Below are 19767 nucleotides of genomic sequence, written 5' to 3'. Positions count from 1 at the left end.
GGGAGAGTGAGCCACAACCCACCCAGGCATTAATTCTGAAGCCTAAGGATGGCTCACGACCAGTAGTATTGCTGATTCTCTTCCACCAAAGTCTCCAGACTTTTCTTCCACCTCATCCCCCCTCCAAAGCTGCTGGCTCAGCTCCACCACCTCCTTCTTGGTTGAGTCCTTGTAAGACCTCACAGCTAGGTCACTGCAAAAAGCCCCCAAGGCTGAAAGGTCCCAAGGGAAGGGGTTCCTGTCCTGCCAGTTTATGCTCCTTATAGTGTCCCCCCTCCCCAGCATGGTCTGCCCGCATGGCCTCAGCCCTGCTTCCTGGGCACTCCCGGGGCCAGGATGGGGTGAGAGACACTTCCAGATGTTTCGGACCAGTGCACATCTGCATGGAAAGTTCCAGGCGGGGGAGGAGGGGCGAGGCAGCAGCACTAGGCAATGGTTGCTTGGCAACAAGGACCACGTCTCCGTGGCGATGTGGCACCTGTCGGCAAGGCTGATGCCACGGCTGCCATGGCGACACAGAGGGATGCTCCGGTGTGAGTCCCCGAGCCCCCCACCAGCAGCTTTCCCCATTCTTCCTGGGACCACCTGGGGCTGGAGACAGCCTCTGAGGGAGACCCCAGTGCACCAAAGGGGCTCAGGGGCTGCACTGCCCCCCTCCGATGCACAGGCTGAGTAGGCACCAGCACTTGCCATAAGAGCTGAAGGGGGTGGCACGGTGGGGGATGGCCATCCCCCGCCCCTGTCCCAGTCCACTCCCTGCCTCAGCAGATGCCCGACTACAAGCGTGCTACGCTGCAGGAGGATGAGGGGCCGGAGCCAGCGGGGGACGGCAACGCCTCTCCCGACAGTGTGGAGGTGAGGTCTGCCCTGGTCCCCCCACCCTTCCCCTCTCCATCCTCCCTGCCTTCCCCCGCCCCCCCCCCCTCAGCCAGAGCCTGCCCGCAGCTGAGTGGGCAGCAGAAGGGCCAGGAGCCAAGCCAGCCCTGGCTGTCCCCAAGGATGCGCTGGGAAGCAGCCAAAATGCGGCAGAGAGTGTGCCCAGGCTGTTGTCCTTCCCTGCTGTGGGGGCAGCCTCCAGCACCCACTGCCAGCTTGATGCGGGCAGGATGGGATAGGGATGCCCTGGACCCCACCTTGCTATTCACTGGGGAGCATGGGGGGAGGGAAGGAAGAGGGAGCACGGAAGCTCTGTGTCCCCCATGGTGCAAGAGCAGGTCCTGCTCCTACCCAGGTGGGGTTTCGGAAGGGGCCGGGGCCGCTGCTGAGCCGCCTGGCCTCCCGCAGCCAGCTGGAGCTGGTGCTCTGCGCCCTCGCCGTCTCCCTGGCCCTGCTGCTCAGTGTTGCTGTTGTCGTCCTGGCCATCCAGTACCGCCGAGGTAGGGAGGGTTCCTGCAGCCCTACTGGGGCAATGGTGGCATCCCCCCACCTGGGGGACACGTGGCAGGATGGGGCTCCTGCTTCAGGTGCTCTGTCCACCCCAGGGTGCAGGCAGGGCCAGCCCCGCTCCATGCCTCAGTTTCCTCCAGCACACACACCCAGCCCCAGGCATGCCTTCCCTGCCAGATCCCTCTCACAGCACGTGCCTGACGGATGCCTGCGTCCGGGTGGCCAGCAAGATCCTGGAGGCCCTGGATGCAGAGATGGACCCGTGCCAGGACTTTTACCAGTACTCATGTGGGGGCTGGATCAAGAGGAACCCATTGCCCAATGGGCGCTCCAAGTGGAGCACCTTCAACAGCATCTGGGACCAGAACCAGGCCATCATGAAGCATCTCCTAGGTGAGCACCAGGGGAGTCACAGCCACCAGAGGGTGACCGCTGGGCGCCAGCAGGCAGAGCACTAGAGTCCCCAGGGCTGACCCGTCACCTCCCACAGAGAACACCACCTTCAACTCCAGCAGCGAGGCTGAGCGGAAGACGCAGCGATACTACCTGTCCTGCCTCAAGGAGCAGAGAATAGAGGAGCTGGGCTCCCAGCCTCTCATGGAGCTCATTGACAAGGTGGGTGGCCATCCACATGAGAGCCAAGCTGTCAGGGCTCAGCCCAGTGCACCTCCTGCCCAGCTCTTTGCATTACTGCAGAGGGGGCAGCCCTGGGGACCCTCCTTGAGGCACCAGGTCTATCTACTGGCAGATCGGGGGGTGGAACATTACTGGCTCCTGGAACCAGACCAGCTTCATGGAGGTCCTCAAGATGGTGTCAGGCACATACCGGGCAACCCCCTTCTTCACCGTGTATGTGGGTGCAGACTCCAAGAGCTCCAACAGCAACATCATCCAGGTTGGCAGCTTGGCAATGACGGGTGGTGGGCAGCAGGGGGGAGCACCAGGCTGCCCATGGCGCCCCTCTTTCCTCCCAGGTGGATCAGTCGGGGCTTTTCCTCCCATCCCGGGACTACTACCTGAACAAGACGGCAAATGAGAGGGTGAGGTTGGGTGCTGGGCACCCTGCTGGCAGCAATCAGGGGAAACTGATCCCCCCAGAGAGGTGGGATGAGCTGTGGCCGGTGCTGAGCTGGGGCTCTGGGTCCTGGCAGGTCCTGGCAGCATACTTGGACTACATGGTGGAGCTGGGCACACTGCTGGGGGGAGCACCGGAGCCCACCCGCCTCCAGATGCAACAGGTACTGGAATTCGAAACCCAGCTGGCCAACATCACTGTGCCCCAGGCTGAGCGGCGGGATGACGAGAAGATCTACCACAAGATGAGCATCACCGAGCTGCAGGTGGGCACAGCATGGCACAGCCTGGGGACAGCCTCTGAGAACATGAGGCAGGATTGAGAGCAGCAGGGAGCCACAGGAGTGGTTTGGGACAGAGAAGGGATCGGGGGGGGGGGGGGTGAGAGACCTTGGGACCTTCACAGGGAGCACAGCCCCTGCCCCAGGGAATCTCCCCATGCCAGGCAGGATGGGGCAGAACCATGCCAAGCACCCAGGTGCTGCAACCCTGTGTCCTCCAGGCTCTGGCCCCTGCCATCGACTGGCTGGATTACCTGTCCTACGCCCTGGCCCCAGTGGAGCTGGCTGACACGGAGCCCGTGGTGGTATATGGGGACATGTACCTCCAGCAGGTCTCTGACCTCATCAATGGCACCGACAAGAGGTGAGGGGCCCGTGTTCCTCCCCCTCCATGCCCCATCAAGGGCTTTCCTCATGGCAGGGACATGTTTTGGGCTCACCAGTGGCTGGGACACCCCCTGTGGACTGTGCCCATGGCCAGCCATGGCACCTCTCTGCCCCCACAGCATCCTGAACAACTACCTGATCTGGAACTTGGTGCAGAAGACGGCCTCCAGCCTGGACCAGCGCTTCGAGACGGCCCAGGAGAGGCTGCTGGAGACACTCTATGGCACCAGGAAGGTAATGGAGGCCCCCAGGACCAGCCCCCTCTGCCCCCAGCCTGGAAGCAGCCAGACTCGACTCTGCCCTTGGGATGCCCTTGGGATACTGCAGGGGGAAGCCAGGGATCATCTTTTGGGATGAGGGTTTAGCTGCTGAGCATCTCTCTCCCTAGGGAGGGAGCAGAGTTAGGCTGGAGGCAAGAAGGGGAGCAGGGGAGGGGGCTGGGGGTCTCAAGAACCCCCATCTCTCTCCCACAGTCCTGCACACCCCGCTGGCAAACCTGTATCTCCAACACGGATGACACACTGGGATTCGCTTTGGGCTCCCTCTTTGTCAAAGCCACCTTCGACCGGGACAGCAAGGCCATCGTGAGGACACTTCTGCCTATGTCCCCTCCCTTGATTGATAGGGATGTGACCTCCCCAGGGCTGGGGTCCCATTTTCCTGCTCCCTGCCTTCCAGCCCCTGTAGGAAACCCACTTTTGCTCCCAAATGCCAGGGCAGGGAGCAGGGACATGGGACCCCCAGCCCTGAGGAGGTCACATTCTGCCCATCCTGTCCCTGCTTGAGGGGTTGTTGGGGGGCAGAGGGTGGCAGGGGGCCTTCAATCCCTCACTTCCCCAGGCTGAGGAGATGATTAGTGAGATCCGGGCAGCCTTCGAGGTGTCCCTGGACCAGCTGGACTGGATGGATGAGAAGACCAGGCAAGCTGCAAAGGAGAAGGTGACATGGGGGAGGACAGTGGGTGGGGAGACCCCCATCCTGGGAAGCTCCCCTCTGCCCATCTCACTGCTGGAGCCTCTCCCCACACAGGCAGATGCCATCTATGACATGATCGGCTTTCCTGACTTCATCCTGGACAACAAGGAGCTGGACGATGTCTATGATGGGGTATGAGGGCACCCAGCTTGTGGGGAGGGGGTCTGGTCCCTGCTGACACCGAGCCCTGGGGAGCTCCATGGTCGGGCCATGTCCCTATTTGGGGAACCCATTTGGGATGGGACATGAAGCAGAGCCACCCTGGTACCAAGCACATCCTGGCCAGGGTGGGGAAACCCATCACCTCAACCTTTTTCTTCTGCACCAGTACGAGGTCTCAGAGGACTCCTTCTTCCAGAACATGCTCAACTTCTACAACTTCTCTGCCAAAGTGATGGCTGACCAGCTCCGGAAACCCCCCAACCGTGACCAGTAAGGGGCAGGGCCCAGGGGGGGGAGGAGGATGTGGCACTGGCATGGTGTCACAGCACTGTCCCCAGCATGGCTTGGGTGGCACGGGTTCACTGGGAGGAAGGTCCCCCCATGGGGTGGCACAGCATTGCAGGTCACCCATAGTGGCCCTGGCTTGTCCCCAGACAGAGTTCCTTGGTCAACGAGGTGGGGGCAACAGTGCCAGCCCTGGGCAGAGCAGCACAGGGGTGGGAGATGGCACAGGAGGGCCTCAGGGTAGGGGGGAGAGGGGACACATCCCTGCCTGTCCCTTGTCCCACCTCCTTACTCCAGGTGGAGCATGACCCCACAGACTGTCAACGCCTACTACCTGCCCACCAAGAACGGGATCGTCTTCCCCGCTGGCATCCTGCAGGCTCCCTTCTATGCCCGCAACCACCCCAAGTGAGCCTGGCACAGGGGTGGGGGGCTTCTCCTGGGGGTGAGAGGGCCAGTACTGCATCAGGGTCAGTACCCCATAACCCCCATACCCAGTCAAGCAAAACTCAGGGGGAATTGAGGGTCCCCCCAAGGCTTTACATCCTGCAGCCAAGACAGCCTGCAAAGTTCTTGTGGGACCACCAGTGTCCCCAGCTGGACTCATTCCCAGCTGGGTGCCAACTTCAGCAGAGTCTCCCTGGGTACCCCAGACACAGAAGGGGTGCCCCGGCTGTGACAGCATCATCCCCCTGCACTTACCTGGCTCTCTCCCATGGTCCCACAGAGCCCTTAATTTCGGTGGCATTGGCGTGGTGATGGGGCACGAGCTGACCCACGCATTCGACGACCAAGGTGAGAGCCTGCACTGGCACTGGCCCTGACCCTCATCACCCTCCTGCTCCCCTCCCTCAGCGTGGGCAAGGGATGCCGCGGGCGCGCGGGGGTCCCGCTTTGCCATCCATTGCATCATGCGTGCTCATGCCCCCCCGGCCACCCCCCCCTTCTATCGTCCTGTCTCCCCAGGTGGTGGCACCCGCCGATACCTCCCCCCGGCTTCTCTGTGCAGCTTTCGCTCCATCCGTGAGGACACGGTGTCTGCAGCCCAGGCCCCCTCCTCATCCTCCTCCCTGCGGGGCACGGGATGGGTCCCTCTCGCATCCGCTCTGCTTTGCACCTTCACCGCAGCCCTGGAGCCAAGATGGGGTCAATGGGGAACCTGGGGAGACAAATCCAGATTGGGACAGCGGGGATGCAGTAGGGGTGGTTGGGGACTGAAGCTTAGCTGAGCCCCAGCTGGAGCCCACCTGGAGCAAGGCCTGGGGTACACCATCTCCACTTGGCATAGACCCGAGTCATCAGGTTTCCTCACAGGGTCCCCTGGAGCTGTCCCTACCACACTCCACCCTGCTTCAGGGGCTCTGCAGGAGGCCAGTGTCCCCCGTCCCACCTCACCCCATGGCTCGGTTCCACAGGGAGGGAATACGACAAGGAGGGCAACCTGCGGCCATGGTGGCAGAACTCCTCGCTGGAGGCCTTCAAGAACCGGACGGCGTGCATGACAGAGCAGTACGGCCACTACACCGTCCACCGTGAGAACGTCAACGGCCGGCAGACGCTGGGTGAGAACATCGCTGATAACGGCGGGCTCAAGGCAGCCTACAACGTGAGTGCCACCATCCTGGGGGGACACAGACCCTCCCCCGTGCCTGCATGTCCCTCCCCAGGGCTTCAGGACACCCCTCTCACAGGCATACAAGTCCTGGCTGCAGAAGAATGGGGAGGAGAAGCGCCTGCCAGCCCTGGGGCTCACCAACCACCAGCTTTTCTTCGTGGGCTTTGCGCAGGTAGGGTGGAGCAGAATGGTGGGTTCCCCATCCCTCCCCAGCCCCTCAGAGACATCTCACAGACCCCCCTGAGGCTGCTTCACTCTGGCAGGTGTGGTGCTCTGTCCGGACACCCGAGAGCTCCCATGAGGGGCTGGTGACCGACCCCCACAGCCCAGACAAGTACCGCGTCATTGGCACCCTCAGCAACTCCCGGGACTTTGTCGAACATTTTGGTTGCCCCCTGGGCTCCCCCATGAACCCCGGCAAGCACTGTGAGGTGTGGTAGGGAGGGGGAGGGTGGTGGAAACAGAGGGGATGATGCCTGGCTGTGCCCCCACCCCTGCCCCCTCAGACCCCGCTGGCTACCTGAGCTGACCCGTGAGCAGAGTGCAGGGCCACTGCCCGGACCACCCTCCATCGCGTCCCCCCCTGTGCACGCACCACAAGCCGCCTCACCCCACCTCTGCCCCCCTGCCACGAGGCACCCACTGCAGCCCCCATCCACAGCCTGGGGCTGGGCACGGCTGGCAGAGAAGTCGCATCACCCCCCAAACGCATCTCTGCCCCCCAACCCTGACATGCTAGAGACGGGCACAGCTCAGCTCCCCCAGCGCCACATCTCCCCCTGGGTGGGCAGGTTGGAGGGGTCCCAGGGAGAGCACTAGAGCCAAACCCCCCCTGTTCCTGTCCCCTGACCTGCTGGAGAGGAAGGCCAGGGAACACTGCTCTTCCCTCACCACCTCCCAGTCCGGCTTGGCTTCCCCATCCACCTCTGCTGGGACCAGTGGGCGGCAGCAGGGATCTGGTGCCTTCAGCTGCGGGTGGCTGTCGCTGAATTTATTTAACGAGTAAAAGCAGTTTCCACTTATTCCAGTGGCTCTGGGTTCTTTGGAGTATTGGGGTTGGAGGAAAGGTGGGATCTGGCATGGGGGGAAGACTCAAAAGCCGGGCGGATGCGTGGGAGATGAGACATCCCGAGGGACCAAGGGATGGAAGTGGGAGATGAAAGATCCCAAGGGTCCTAGGTAGGGGAGCAGGAGATGAGAGGTCTGCAGAGGCAGGAGGGGAACGGCAGCCGCAGGGCTGAGCCTCAGCCCCGGCATCCCGGGCAAGGTCGGGAGGACGAACGGCCCCGCAGCCAGAGGTGTGGGGGGCTGTGCCCCAGCTGGCACCGCGCAGGGTGGCTGGGGGACAGCCAGGGTGCGCTGGGGGAGGCTGGGCAGGCGGGATGACAGGAGCCGGGCGGGGACAGCCCCGCAGCCCCGGCCCCAGCGGCGCGGGGCCCGGGAAAAGGGCAGCCAGGGTGTCCTGCTGCCCTCGGGCGGGGGCGACCCCATCCCGCCCTGAGCCAGGCCATGGCCGAGCCCTCCCTGCACCGCGTCCCCAGCCCCGCGCTGGGGTTCCCCCCTGCACCCCCAGCCCCGCGCTGGGGCCCCGCGGGGGCAGCGGCGTCCAGGGACGGCCCGCAAACAACGCAGGGAGCTGCAGTCCCGCCGGAGGTTGGCGCAAGGCCCGACAGGAGCTGTGGCTCTTCCCTGAGGACGCTGGGGGCTGTAGTCCCGGAGCCTGTCGCGCCGAGGCTGCCCCGCGCCGGCCGGACTACATTTCCCAGCAGGCAGCGCGGCGGGGCCCGAGCCTGGCGCCGCTGGGGCGAGGGGGCAGCGGGGCCGAGCCGGGGTGAGCGGCGGCGGCGGGGCTGGGCCGGGGGCTGGGCCGGGGCCTGGCTGCGAGCCGGGGGGCTGAACCCGGGACTGATCGGGAGTGTCGGGCCCGGGCCGGGGCTGCCGAGCCTGAGTGGGACTCTGGGCCTCGACCCGATCCTGGATGCAGGCACGACAAGCGCCTCTGGAGCCAGGCTGGGCAAGGGGCGCTGGGCTGGGCCGGGGTGGCACCTGGGGGTGCTGGGGCTGAGCTGTGCCCGGCCGGGCCCACGGGCAGGTTTTGGCCCGAGGGTGGCAGCACCCTGGGGACGGGCAGCGAGGCATCCCTGCTGTGGGAACACAGGCACTGGGATGTCCTTGCTCTAGGGACATCCATGCCCCTGGGTCAACACAGCCCTGGCCCCCAGCCAGCACACTCACCTTGCAGGCGTGCTGCCCAAGCCTGGCGCCATGGATGCTCCACCCGTCACACTCGGAGAGCTGCTGTGTCTGGGCTCTAGCCTGGCCTTCTCCGGCCTCTTCTACTACTTGTACAGGAAGAAAGCCAAAGCTGTGGCACGCATACAGGTAGCTCTGTCCCTCTGATGCTTTCTCTTGACCACTGCTGTCCTACACTGCCTGATCCAGAGCCTCTGCTTTGGGTGGCCCTTGCTGATGACCACAGCCTGCTGCAATTTCACCTTACCCAGGAGAAGCAGGTCACATCCTGCCAGACATCTCCACAAAGCCACTCGTTACTCACCTTCTGTCTGCCAGCCTGTGTTCATGCTCAGTGTCTGCTCTTCCAGGAGGCCCCAAAGCTCCAAGTTGATGACGATTTACCAGCGCTGGTGTCTGCGACTGATGGGAGGTGCCTGCCGTATGTTGCCCTGGAAGGTGAGGAGACCCCATGGCCCCACACTGTGGACAAGGACCAGGCTCTCCTTTGATTGTGATGCATCCTTTGGTCCTTAGGCATAGTGCTGCCAGCCAAGGCTGTGCTGACTAGCCATTACCATGAAGGGCTACAGGGTGTGATTCAGAAACTGCTTCTGAAAGAGCATCGGCTGATCTGGAACAGCTTGGCCCGGAGCTGGTGAGCAGTGGGGAGGGACAGCAGGGATGGGCTTGCACCAATGGGTCCAGACCCCTATCCTCTAGGGCCACTTGAGAGGCAGAAAGCAGCTTGGTTCAAGGCTCTAGCCCCTACCCTTGGCTCAGCCCCAGAAGCTCAGAGTTCCTTCATGTCGTCCACATCCCAGCGCTGCACTCTCTGCTTGCAGGAATGAGAGCGAGCGCGTGCTCTCGGAGCAGGTCTACACCGTCCCCTTCCTGCTGGCCTCGCCAGACACCGAGGCAGTGACACAGGTGAGCGTGGAGAGCCCACTCCGAGCTGTCTGCCTGCCACTGGAGACGGTGTACGAGCGGTTCCAGCAGCCTGCCCATGGCTTCCGTGACCTGCTGGGCCAGTACTTAAGCGGGGAGAAGCCCAAGGGCATCCTGGAGACAGAGGAGATGCTGCGGGTGGGGGCCGGGCTGACAGGCATTGGGGAGCTGGCCCTGCACCCCGATGGCTCCCTGCACCTCCAGCCATCCGCCCAGGGGGGCGAGTATTTCCTGTGCCTGGGGGACTGGCAGACAGTGCTGGCAGAGCTGGAGTCAGCCAGAGGGCTCTGGAAGGGAGCAGCAGTGCTGTGCGCTGTGGCCGGCCTGGCTGTCCTCCTGCACGCCCTGTGCCGTGCCTACCGCCACGCCCATCTGAAGCAGCAGCCTGAGGACAAGGAACTGGACGGGGAGGAGGCTGGGGAGCTTGAGGACGCCTGTGTCATCTGCTTGACACGGCCCCGTGAGTGCGTCCTCTTGGGCTGCGGCCACATCTGCTGCTGCTTCCGCTGCTTCCAGGCCTTGCCTGCCCGCCTCTGCCCCATCTGCCGGGGGCCCATTGACCGTGTGGTGCCCCTCTACCAGGCCTGAGGGGATCTGGGTGGAGGGTGGCCAGGGAGGGGCAGCATGACCCGAGCCCTGAGCCTGCAGAAATCCCCTCACGTGCAGCTGAGTGATTCCTGTTGGAAGAGAAGAGTCTTGGTGTGCCTCTGTTTTTTTAGAGAGGGGGGCAATTCAAGTGTCCTCAGCCACCCTTTGTCTGCCAGAGGAACCCCCCTCCCCAAACTTGAAGGCTTGGGGAGGCATAGTCAGTGCCTGAGCTGGGTCTTCAGCCCCACTCCGTGGTGTCCCTCTGGCAAGAGGCTGTTTGACCAGTTCCCTGACCCCTCCCTAAACCACACAGGACTTTTCTCTTCTTCAGCTTTTCCAGTGTGTGGCTGAATAAGGAGGATGGCAGGGGCCAGAGCAGGGCTGGCAGGACAGGGTGGGTAGGGTGACAAAGATCCCAGCTCCCCCTGAGCCACTGCAGTAGTGCACCTTGGTGCTGCTGCCATTATCCCCCCCTCCCCAGTCTGTGTGCCTACAGCTGTTGCCCAGACCATGCAGGGGCACCCAAGGGCTTGCAGTGATTAAGTATGTCAGCCAGGGAAGAGGACAGTATCCCTGGGTCCCACGCCACTGGGTCCCCTCCGTGCTGGAGAGGCAGGACAGCCCTGGGGCCCCCAGCCTTCCTGCCCACCCAGAGCAGGTGCAGAAGCAGCTTGCGATGGTGTGTGGAGTGATAAAGCCAAGGAGCTGAGCTCGGCCTCGCCTCTTCTTTCGCACCGTGAAGTCAGGGGGGACGAACCTGCAGGCAAGACTCTCCCAGGGGGACACAGGACACCACTGCCCCCCCCCCCCAGAAGTTGTGGGCAGGCAGAGGACTCCCAGCCAGGATTCACCTCCTTCGGAGACAGTGCCGATTGGGGGGGGGCAGTTTGGGAGGTACAGGACTGTTGCCAAGGCAATCGTGCTCCTCCAGTCTCCATGGCAACCACTCCCCTGGACCGCTCCCCATCAGTGCCTGGCTGCAGTTGCCCAGGCAACCCACGGGCTCTCCGGGCTCCTGCAGCTTTGGGGCACCCAGGATTTGGAGGGGGGGGAGGGGCACAGCACTGGCAGGCCTCTGGCAGCCAGACAGCAAGGAAGCAATGATGTGCCCCCTCCCTAGAACAACAGCCACCATTGCTACCAGTTTGAGGCTGGGGGTTTGCTTGAGGTGCATGTGCCTTTGTAGTCTTGTCCCCAAGGCCCGCAGCCAACCATAATGCTTCAGAGCACCCAAGCTGGGACCCACATCCATTTCTGGGGAGGGGGTGGGGGGAATGTTCCCCTCTCCCCCATATTTCAGCCCAGCCTCTTTCCTACATCAGCATAGTGACTGTCATGCTGCAGAGTGAGCAGTGGGGCCTTGGTGTCCCCCCTGGAGCCAGGCATTCCCCCCACAGCAGGAGGGATGTCAGGAAGGAGATAAATACCAGATGGGAGAGAGCCAGGCTGCCAGGAACACACTCCCTGCGTGCCAAGAGCTGCTGGCGCATGTGGGCCGGGGGGGGTAGGAGTGGGGGTGCCCCTGATCCCTGAGACTGCTTGCCTTGTTCCCCAGGGACAACAAAAGAGGGACCCACAGCTACTTACTGCCCTCTGTCCCTCCTGGTGCTGAGAGTGCCTAGGGCAGGGGACACATCTCTGGTGCTGGAGGAAAATTGCGAGGGTGTCACCCCTGCCTTACACCACTCCATCAGGTCTCTGTCATCCCTAGGAGGTCACCAGCCCCACCAGGGTGGGCTGGACTCTGCTGAGCAGCCCTGGCACCGCTCCTGGTGACAGCGTGACTCAACCACTCAGCTCAGCCAAATCCTGGCTGTGCCAACCTGCCCAGCGCAGGGGCTGCCTGCCATGCTGCAGCTCCTGCGCCCCCGGCCCAACCCGCTGTCCCACCCCCGGGGGGAGGGGTGCGGCGCAGAGCAGGTCAGCTGGGAGCTCACAGTGCTCAGGCTGAGCCCTGCAGCCTCCAGAGCCCAAGAGGGACCCAGGTGACCTGCCAGCTGTCCCCTCTCCCTGGCCCTGCAGGGTCCCTGCGTCTGCCAGCCCATGTCCACGGGCCTCACCCGCACCCTCGGGGCTGCCAGCCCGCCTCCGCCTGCCTCCCTGTCTGTTGTCATGGTGACCAGAGATGTGGTGACAGACGAGGATGGAGCCGCACACCCCAGCAGGGCTGGGTCCGGGTCGGCCTCACCCACTGCTCTCCCCCTACCCCAGGTGTGGGCAGGAAGCCTCCATGAAGCCCCCACCCCAGGCAGCATGCTGGGGCTGCCCATCTGCCCAGATGCAGCCCGGGCATTGCTGGGACCATGACTGTGCCCCAGGCAGCTTGTGTGAGGGACAGGTACAGTGTCATCCCCCTTCTATCTGTCCTGACTTACAGTCAGAGCCGCCTTGGGATCACCCAAAGCCAGACTGCACACTGAAACAAATTCATCTTACCAGGGACAACCAGCTGGCTGGTCCCAGCTCTCCTGCAAAGGCTTGAGCCCTTCCTCCCTGGGATGGGTGCTTCTCCTGGCCTCCTCATCCCACCTTGCTGGCTGCAGGGACAGTACAGAGCAAGGAAAGTATCATTGTCCCATCCTTGCCCTGGGCTCACCCACAGCACAACTGCCAAGCAGGATACCTGTCCCCCAACATCTCCTCACTACAGTGACAAGGTCCACCACATCCACCGGCATGCACAGCCATCACCACCAACTGTACCCAGCCCTGGTGTGTCTCTGCTCCCCCAAAACATCTCTGCAGAGCTGCCCAAACACGGGGCAGGCAGCACGCACAGCAGCATCCCCACCTGGGGGCTCTGGTGCCAGCAGCAGGGAGCTGTCACTCAGTGAGGCCCCCTGGGCTGCAGCTGCTACCGCCGTGGAGCAGAAGTGCCATTTCACGTTTCTTGGCAGGGCTGAAAGCAGCACAGATGGAGGCCCTGGAGGCCTCCAGGCACGGCTCTGCAGCCCCCAGCCCCACGGGGCCAGCCCCAGGTGAGAGCACCTGCCCCAGAGAGAGCACCGGGTCTGGTGGCTGATGCCTTCTACCTCCTCCAAGCCCCCCATCATTCAGCCAACCTGCCAGGCCTTGGGGACCACCAGGTGCTTCCATCCAGTCAGACTCTCACTGTACCTGCAGAGCCCAGGCAGGACATGCTCCACCACGAGCACATGCACTGGGTGTTTCCCCACTGTAAACCCACTTGAAGCAGCAGTGACTGCAGGGAAACCCCTCATCTTCATCAAAGTACCCAAATCCCCGCCAAGGGTGCAGGGCTCCAGCAGTGAGGGTGGGTCACAGCAGGTGTCAGTGGGCTCCCGGAACATCACCCAGCCTCAGGCTCCAGTGTGGCCTCCATCATCAGCCCCACTGCTGCCCAGCCCCATATCCCCCCTGGGGGAGGGGGCACACAGCCAGCCCCCAGCCCTTCCGTCACTTGCCAGGTGGCCCAGCTGAGGAGCTGCAGCCCAGGTTTCAGGAGCCAGGACAGGAAGAGCCACCTGCTTCCTACTCCCACCACCCCTTCTTCCCGCTGGAGTTGGCTTTGTGTTGGACAAAAGGCTGCAAAGGAAGCAAGAAAGGAGATTACGTGGCTGCTAAAAGGCAGATAACGAAGGTGGGATGAGAGCCAGGGAAAAGAGAGCACACCAACCAACTCACCGTGGGGGTATGCAACCTGCACTGGCAGGGAGTGAGGGTGGGGTCCTTCCTGCAGCCCCCTGCCCACCCACACACTTTCACATGCTTAGTACCTCCTCTCCCCACCCAGGGATGCATGACCAGCTGCACTCTTGGGAAGCCAGAGACGAGAGAAGTCCCAAGGAGATGCCCAGAGCCACAGTGCTGCCCTGTCCCAACCTATAGCGCCGTTGTGTTGGCAGGAATCCAGTCCTCCTCCTGCCTGGGCTGGGTGGAGGGTCCCTCACACACCTCCAAACCCCTCACCAGCCCCACAGAACTCCCCCCCAACCCACAGCCACACCAAGCAATTCCCTTGAGTCCAAGGCACTGAGACAGGTGCCAGATAAGCAGAACCATTCCCAGGGTGACCCTCTCCCCAGGAGCCCTGCTGGGCTGGAAACCCTCCTGGTGTGCAGTACCATCCCTGCTCACATCCCACACAGCCCATCTGCTCCTCTTCTCGCTCACCCCCAGCCCCGCGCATGCCATGCCCTGCCTGTCCCTGCCCACAGGCAGCAGCACATGGGCTCAGTGATGGAAAAGCAGGCCACATCTCAGCGTGGGCCTCTTGCCTATTTTCCCAGGCACTTTTTGCAAGGAGCAGAAGCCATCACATGAAAAAGTTCAAGCTTTTTTTCCCCAGCAAAGGCAGGAACAACAGCACAGCCTTGCCAGCAAAGAACAGTCACCACTGCCCCATCTCTGCCTGTCTCTGCTCTGGGAAGGGACAGCAGGGACCAGGGCTCTGCAGAGACCAGCACAAAGGAAAACCATGGCTGAGCCTTCTCAAAATAGACATACCTGCCCCTCTGCGTGACTCAGCCAGGCTGGTGCTCTTCTGCAACACCTTTCAATAGGATCTCAGAAGGCCATGGAGATGGTAGCACAGAGAGGTGGACCACAGGGCTGTCTGTAAAACCTCACCTTTGATTTCTCAAGGCACCCAGAAGCTGATTCTCATGGGGCTGGCAAGTGCTGCTGCCACACTGGGCTCTGGCCTTACTGCAGTCTAGCACACCCATATCAGCAGTGTGGCCTGGCAGCAGGAGCAGGGCTGCCCGATGACAGGGTGGCCCTCTCCAATCAACCTGTATCATCGTACAGTCCAGAGCTCAGAGCTGTACCCACAGCCTAGGCAGGGAGAAACAGCAGCCACAGCCTGAGCTTAAATACCACCCCAGCCCCCAGTGACTGAGTGGTGGAGTTCCCAGGTGATACCACTCAGGGCCATCGATTTCAATTAGTGCAATCACTGCCCTGGTAGCAGTAAATGCAGGAGGAAAGGGCCAGGGATGTGCAGAGGTGATACAAACAGGGCTCTGGGGAGACACTGGGGCCACTTCTGTAGGTCTCTCCTTGGTTACCCATGGCAGATCCCCACAGTAAATGGATCCCCTTCACCTTGTCTGCAGAGGGCCCCCAAGGAAAGGCCAAAATATGGGACAAGGGGCATTCCAGGGCCCCTATGTGGCCATGTTCACAGACACCTCCAGAATCACACCTGTGTGCCCTCCCCCTGCAGCCCTGCAAATACACACAAGGGGCACACCTGTACATACATTTGCACATCCATGTGCAGACATCCACACATGGCATGCCAAGGGACTGGCAGGGTCTAGGGCAGGACTGGTGTAGCTCCAAGGGGGTATGACAAGTCTGAGGGGCCTGTGTGAGAGTGTGTCTGGATGTGTATTGGGCAAGGGACACAAGTGGGGGTCTAAGGGCAGCTTGGCCAGAGAGATCAGGGGTGGGAGCCGGCCTGGGGGTTCGGGAGGGCTGGAGCCTTCCAGGAGGCTGGGAGCTGGACTGGGGGTGCTTAGGGTGGCCTCGGGGACTGCAGCAGGGTGTTGGGGAGTTTGCTTGGCATCACCTTGGAGTACTGAAGGAAGGCCCGCCTGTGCCTGGTGGTCCTGGGCTGCCTGACCCGAGGGTACCCGGCTGTGCCAAGGGCTCCCCTCTCCCTAGGGGAACCCCATGATTAGGGGCATCCCCGAGTTCGGGCAACCGCCTGGGCAAGGCTGTGCTAGAAGGACCATCCTGCACTGGGGACGGGGCCGGGGCTGGTGCTGGGGGTCCCTCCATCCCACTCGGGCGGGCACCGGGCACCATCTAGGGGGGTCCCTGTCCCCGTCCCGGCCGTGCCGTCCGGACCGCGGCGCTCCGGAGCCGCCCCCCGCCGGGGGGGTCCCCGCTCCCCCCGGATGCATGACTTCATCCTTCCGCCCGGGTTTCCTCCCCGCCGCCGCCGCCGCCGCCACAGACCGGCTCCCGGCTCGGCGCGGCGCGGCTCGGCCCGCTCGGCCCCGCCATGTCGCAGGTGCTGCCCTACGGCGAGGACAAAGTGGGTCGCTACGGCGCCGAGCCCGAGGCAGGGGAGCTGCCCTTCAGCTGCCGCCTGCAGGACACCAACGCCTTCTTCGGGGGCAACCAGGGCAAGCGGCCCCCCAAGCTGGGACAGATCGGCCGCGCCAAGAGAGGTACTGCCCGACCCCCCACTTCGGCCCCCCCGACCACCGCCTCAGCCCCACGGCATCCCCGCCGCTGCCCTACAGCACCCCCGGGACCCCCGCGTCTGCCCTGCGGCATCCCCGGCATCCCTGGCACTGGCTCTCGCATCCCCGGCTCTGCCCCACGACATCCCCGGGACCCCCGGATATGTCCTTTCATTCCCAGTTCTGCCCCACGGCATGCCCGGGACCCCCGGATCTGCCTTTGCATCCCCGGCTCTGCCCCACGGCATTCCCGCGATCCCTGAATCTGTCCTTACACCATCGGCTCTGCCTCACGGCATCCTCCGGAACCCTGGATCTGTCCTTGCATCCCCAGCCAGCTCTTGCCCCGGGACCCCTGGATCTGTCCTTGCAGCACCCCCAGCGCTGCACACCGGCATCCCCGGCACCGTCCCTGGCGTCCCCATCGCTGCCCCACATCATCCTCGGCACCCTCGATTCTGCCCCTTGCATCCCCGGCACTGACCAGTGCCCTCCTGGCTCTGCCCCCCGGCACCACCCGCATCACCCCACAGCATGCCTGGGACCCCAGGCTCTGCCTCGCCTTCCCAACACTGTCCCCTGCCACCCCCGGCACTGCCCCACGGCGTCCCCGGCTCTATCCCCCGTTATCCCCAGCACTGCCCTCGGCAACCCCAGAATCTTCATCCCCGGCGCTGACCCCCAGCTCTGCGACTGACACGCGGCACTGCCCTGGAACCTCAGGTCCCCCCTGACCCCAGATCCAGACCCCAGCGCTGCCCCACATCCCCCGCAGCCTGGGGCTGCCCCCGGGATTGCCCTGCAGCGTCCCTGGGACTGCCCCCGGGACTAATCCCTCAGCATCCCTGGAGCTGCCCCTCGGCACATCCACAAATGCCCCGGGACCTCCCTGCTGCTCTTCGGCACCCCTGGGATCACCACCACATCTCCTTGGAATGCTCCCATTCATCCGTATAAACAACCCCCACCCCCAACCCCCTAAACCTCTCTCCCTGCACATCTCTGCCTGCCGCAGAGACCCCCATCGGCACCCGCCGGCAGATGCTAATCAACAAACAACCCCCCTCCCCAGCTTTCTGTCCCCCCAGGATTCCATGAACCTGCATGCCGTCCCCTCTCTCCCCACCCCGCTCTTCACTGCCTGCCGCAGAGACCCCCATCAGCAGGTCCCCTGCTTCCATCGGGACCCAAATAGATGTCCCCCTCACCAGCCTCCCCTGCACCCTGGTGTTACCATCGATCCTCCCCAGTGCCTTGGGAAGCCCTGAGAATGGTGCCTGCCTTCCCTGCAGCCCGCATCCCACCTGCTTGGGGGACCCCCATAGGCAAACACCCTCCTTGAATTGCAGGGGCAAAAAGGGGGGGAGGGACAGACCCTCTCTCTCCAGCACAAATACACCCGAGCCCCGAGGGGGGGATGAGATGCTCCCTGTTCCCCCCACCCCCCTTGTAGTGGTGATGGCTGGGTCTAGCAGACCTCCTCGGGGGCCATGGGGGCCAGTTCCCCCTCCGTGGTGATGGGGGGGTTGTCTGGCTGCTCTCCCAGTGATACTGGTGATACTGGGGGGGTGGGGGGAATGGGTGTCTGGCCAATCTGCCCCGGGGGTGGTGATGGGGGAGGTTGCTGAGCAGCAAGCAGTGATGTTGGGGGGGGGAGGGGGGGGGGGTGTCTATCCACCCCCCCTGAGGGTGATGGTGAGGGGGACAGGATCTGCCCAGCTGGTGATGTTAAAGGGGGGGGGGTCTGTCTGTATAGCTGATAGAGGTCTGTCCAGCCTTCCAGTGGTGATGCTGGTGGGGGGGCTGCCCAGTGGATGATTCTGACGGGGGGCTGCCCAGCCCCCCCCAGTGATGCTGAAGGTGGGGGTCCGTGCAATCCACTGTGCTGACGGGGGTCTGTTCAGCTCCCACGACAGTGATGCCGTTGGCGGGATGGGGGGGGTGTCCTGCGCAGCGGGTGATGCTGGTGAGGGTCTGGCTGCCACCCCCGCCGAGCTGGCTGTGCCCCCCCCCCCTCCACCTCCGCTGGGTCATTACCCATTCCAGTCCTGTTGCTCTCATCAGCGCCTGCCGCAGAGAGGAGGGGGGGTCCTTCCTGGTCTTTCCTGCCCCCTTCCCTTCCCACACCACCCATGCTGTCTACTGGGGGGGGGGGAATGCTGCCCCTACCCAAGCCTGGTGGGGGAGTGGGCATCCCCATTGCATCCACCTGCACCCCTTGTCCCTGCTCTCCAGCATCGGGGGGGGGGCACATCTGGAGCCCTGCCGGGGGTCGGGGGGGGACGGGCAGAGGCTGGTCCCGCGCCCCCTCGCCCACGCACCCCCCGCCTGTCCCCGCAGTGGTGATCGAGGATGACCGGATAGACGAGGTGCTCAAGGGCATGACGGAGAAGTCGCCGCCGGGGGTGTAAGCCGGGACCCGCCGCCAGGACCCGCCGCCGAGCCCCGCTCCCAGCCCGGCCCTGCATGCTGGCTGGGCCTCCGAACCGGAGGGGGAGGCCGTGCCCATGCCCCCCCTTGGGCCCGGGGGGGGACTCTGCGGCCACCACCACCCCCCCCGAGCCATGCACTTTACCCCTCCGCCTCCCCCGGGGGTGGGGGGACAACCCACCGAGCCCCCCACCCCGGGGCAAAGACTTCCCTCCCCGGGGGGGGGTCCAGCCCCCTGCTCCGCGGTGTATCCCTCCCCCCCCCATCCTCCTTGGCAGGGGTCCCCGAATCCCGGGGTGGATCCGGCCCCATAAGCGGGGGGAGCGCTGCTGTCCAGAGACATTTTTTGCTCCATCGTTTTTTGCATGAGCTTGGTGGTCCTGGGGCCCAGGGTCAGCCCCACCACTCCGGCACGCTTCTTTTTAAACAGAAACTCCTCATATTTGTATTTTTATATCCGAATCTTTGTTAAAAATGATCTGCTGATGTTGAGATGTTGAAGTAACCGCATCGGGGAAAACAAACAAACAAACAAACAAAAATGGTTCATATTTTTTTCCATAAGAAAAAAAAAGACAAAAAAAGAATTAAAAACCGAGGGGGAAAATAAAGGGAGGGGCGAGAAAGATGGAGGGAGTGTGAAGATGGAAGGAGGGGAATGGGGACCCCCTGGCCTGACCCCCACCACTGGCAACGGGACTGGCTGGAGGGTCTGGCCACTGTAGCCCCCTCCCCACAGCACTGGGGGCCCGAGCCCTTCAGGACAGCTGTGGGGGCTGGGGGGTCCCAGCGCTGCCCCCCACTCCAGGGTAGAGGGACCAGGAGGGGGGAAGTGGGGAGGGCAGGGACCGGCCTGAGTCGTTGTTTTTAATTTTGTACTTTAATTTAATTTTATTTTTTAAGAAGCTTCTCGGGGGGGTCTGATGTGCATGAGAAACTCATCATCTTTTTCAATAACCTACGAGTGGCATTTATGGAGACGACGACGCAAAAAAAAAACCTACAAAAAAAACAAAACAAAAACAAAAACAACCACCAAACAAAAAAGAAAACCAAGAAAAAAAAACACACAAAAAAAAAAAAGCAAAAAAATAAGATACATGTGTCATGATGTTCTACGAATGATCCATTGTAAATTTAAATGCCATTTTTCACTGTACTGGTGAACAAAATGCGATGAATAAAATACATTCATGTACTGAGGCAAGGCTGGCAGCTGCCTGCTCCTTTCTGTCCCTTCCAGGCA

General features: G+C 62.9%; 3 protein-coding genes across 5 annotated transcripts; all 3 read left to right on the top strand.

Moving 5' to 3' along the window:
• Window positions 1-523: 523 nt before the first annotated feature.
• On the top strand, window positions 524-7187 carry ECE2 (endothelin converting enzyme 2). 2 transcript variants are annotated; one of them, XM_051626891.1, is made up of 19 exons: window positions 524-855; window positions 1232-1376; window positions 1564-1779; window positions 1877-2001; window positions 2135-2281; window positions 2361-2426; window positions 2538-2726; window positions 2963-3105; window positions 3248-3362; window positions 3602-3712; window positions 3969-4067; window positions 4158-4235; window positions 4432-4535; window positions 4848-4958; window positions 5278-5345; window positions 5517-5696; window positions 5966-6156; window positions 6242-6337; window positions 6429-7187. In XM_051626891.1, the coding sequence occupies exons 1-19, from the start codon at window positions 769-771 to the stop codon at window positions 6603-6605; spliced, it is 2448 nt and encodes an 815-aa protein (XP_051482851.1). In that variant the 5' UTR covers window positions 524-768; the 3' UTR covers window positions 6606-7187. The 2 variants fall into 2 exon arrangements, with proteins under 2 accessions (XP_051482851.1, XP_051482852.1); XM_051626892.1 differs by lacking the exon at window positions 5517-5696.
• Window positions 7188-7963: 776 nt separating this feature from the next.
• LOC127387980 (mitochondrial ubiquitin ligase activator of nfkb 1-A-like) lies at window positions 7964-10647 on the top strand. 2 transcript variants are annotated; one of them, XM_051626926.1, is made up of 5 exons: window positions 7964-7996; window positions 8388-8547; window positions 8769-8856; window positions 8935-9055; window positions 9243-10647. In XM_051626926.1, the coding sequence occupies exons 2-5, from the start codon at window positions 8431-8433 to the stop codon at window positions 9931-9933; spliced, it is 1017 nt and encodes a 338-aa protein (XP_051482886.1). In that variant the 5' UTR covers window positions 7964-7996; window positions 8388-8430; the 3' UTR covers window positions 9934-10647. The 2 variants fall into 2 exon arrangements, with proteins under 2 accessions (XP_051482886.1, XP_051482885.1); XM_051626925.1 differs by lacking the exon at window positions 7964-7996 and having other exon boundaries at window positions 8091-8547.
• A 5190-nt stretch (window positions 10648-15837) lies between these two features.
• On the top strand, window positions 15838-19723 carry CAMK2N2 (calcium/calmodulin dependent protein kinase II inhibitor 2). Its single transcript, XM_051626617.1, has 2 exons — window positions 15838-16076; window positions 18432-19723. The coding sequence occupies exons 1-2, from the start codon at window positions 15908-15910 to the stop codon at window positions 18500-18502; spliced, it is 240 nt and encodes a 79-aa protein (XP_051482577.1). The 5' UTR covers window positions 15838-15907; the 3' UTR covers window positions 18503-19723.
• Window positions 19724-19767: the final 44 nt, after the last annotated feature.

This window comes from Apus apus, chromosome 8 (assembly GCF_020740795.1).
Source record: "Apus apus isolate bApuApu2 chromosome 8, bApuApu2.pri.cur, whole genome shotgun sequence".
In the NCBI taxonomy this organism is placed as follows: Eukaryota; Metazoa; Chordata; class Aves; order Apodiformes; family Apodidae; genus Apus; species Apus apus.
Note: the sequence above shows the minus strand (reverse complement) of the source record. Positions and strands in the feature narration are given on the sequence as shown.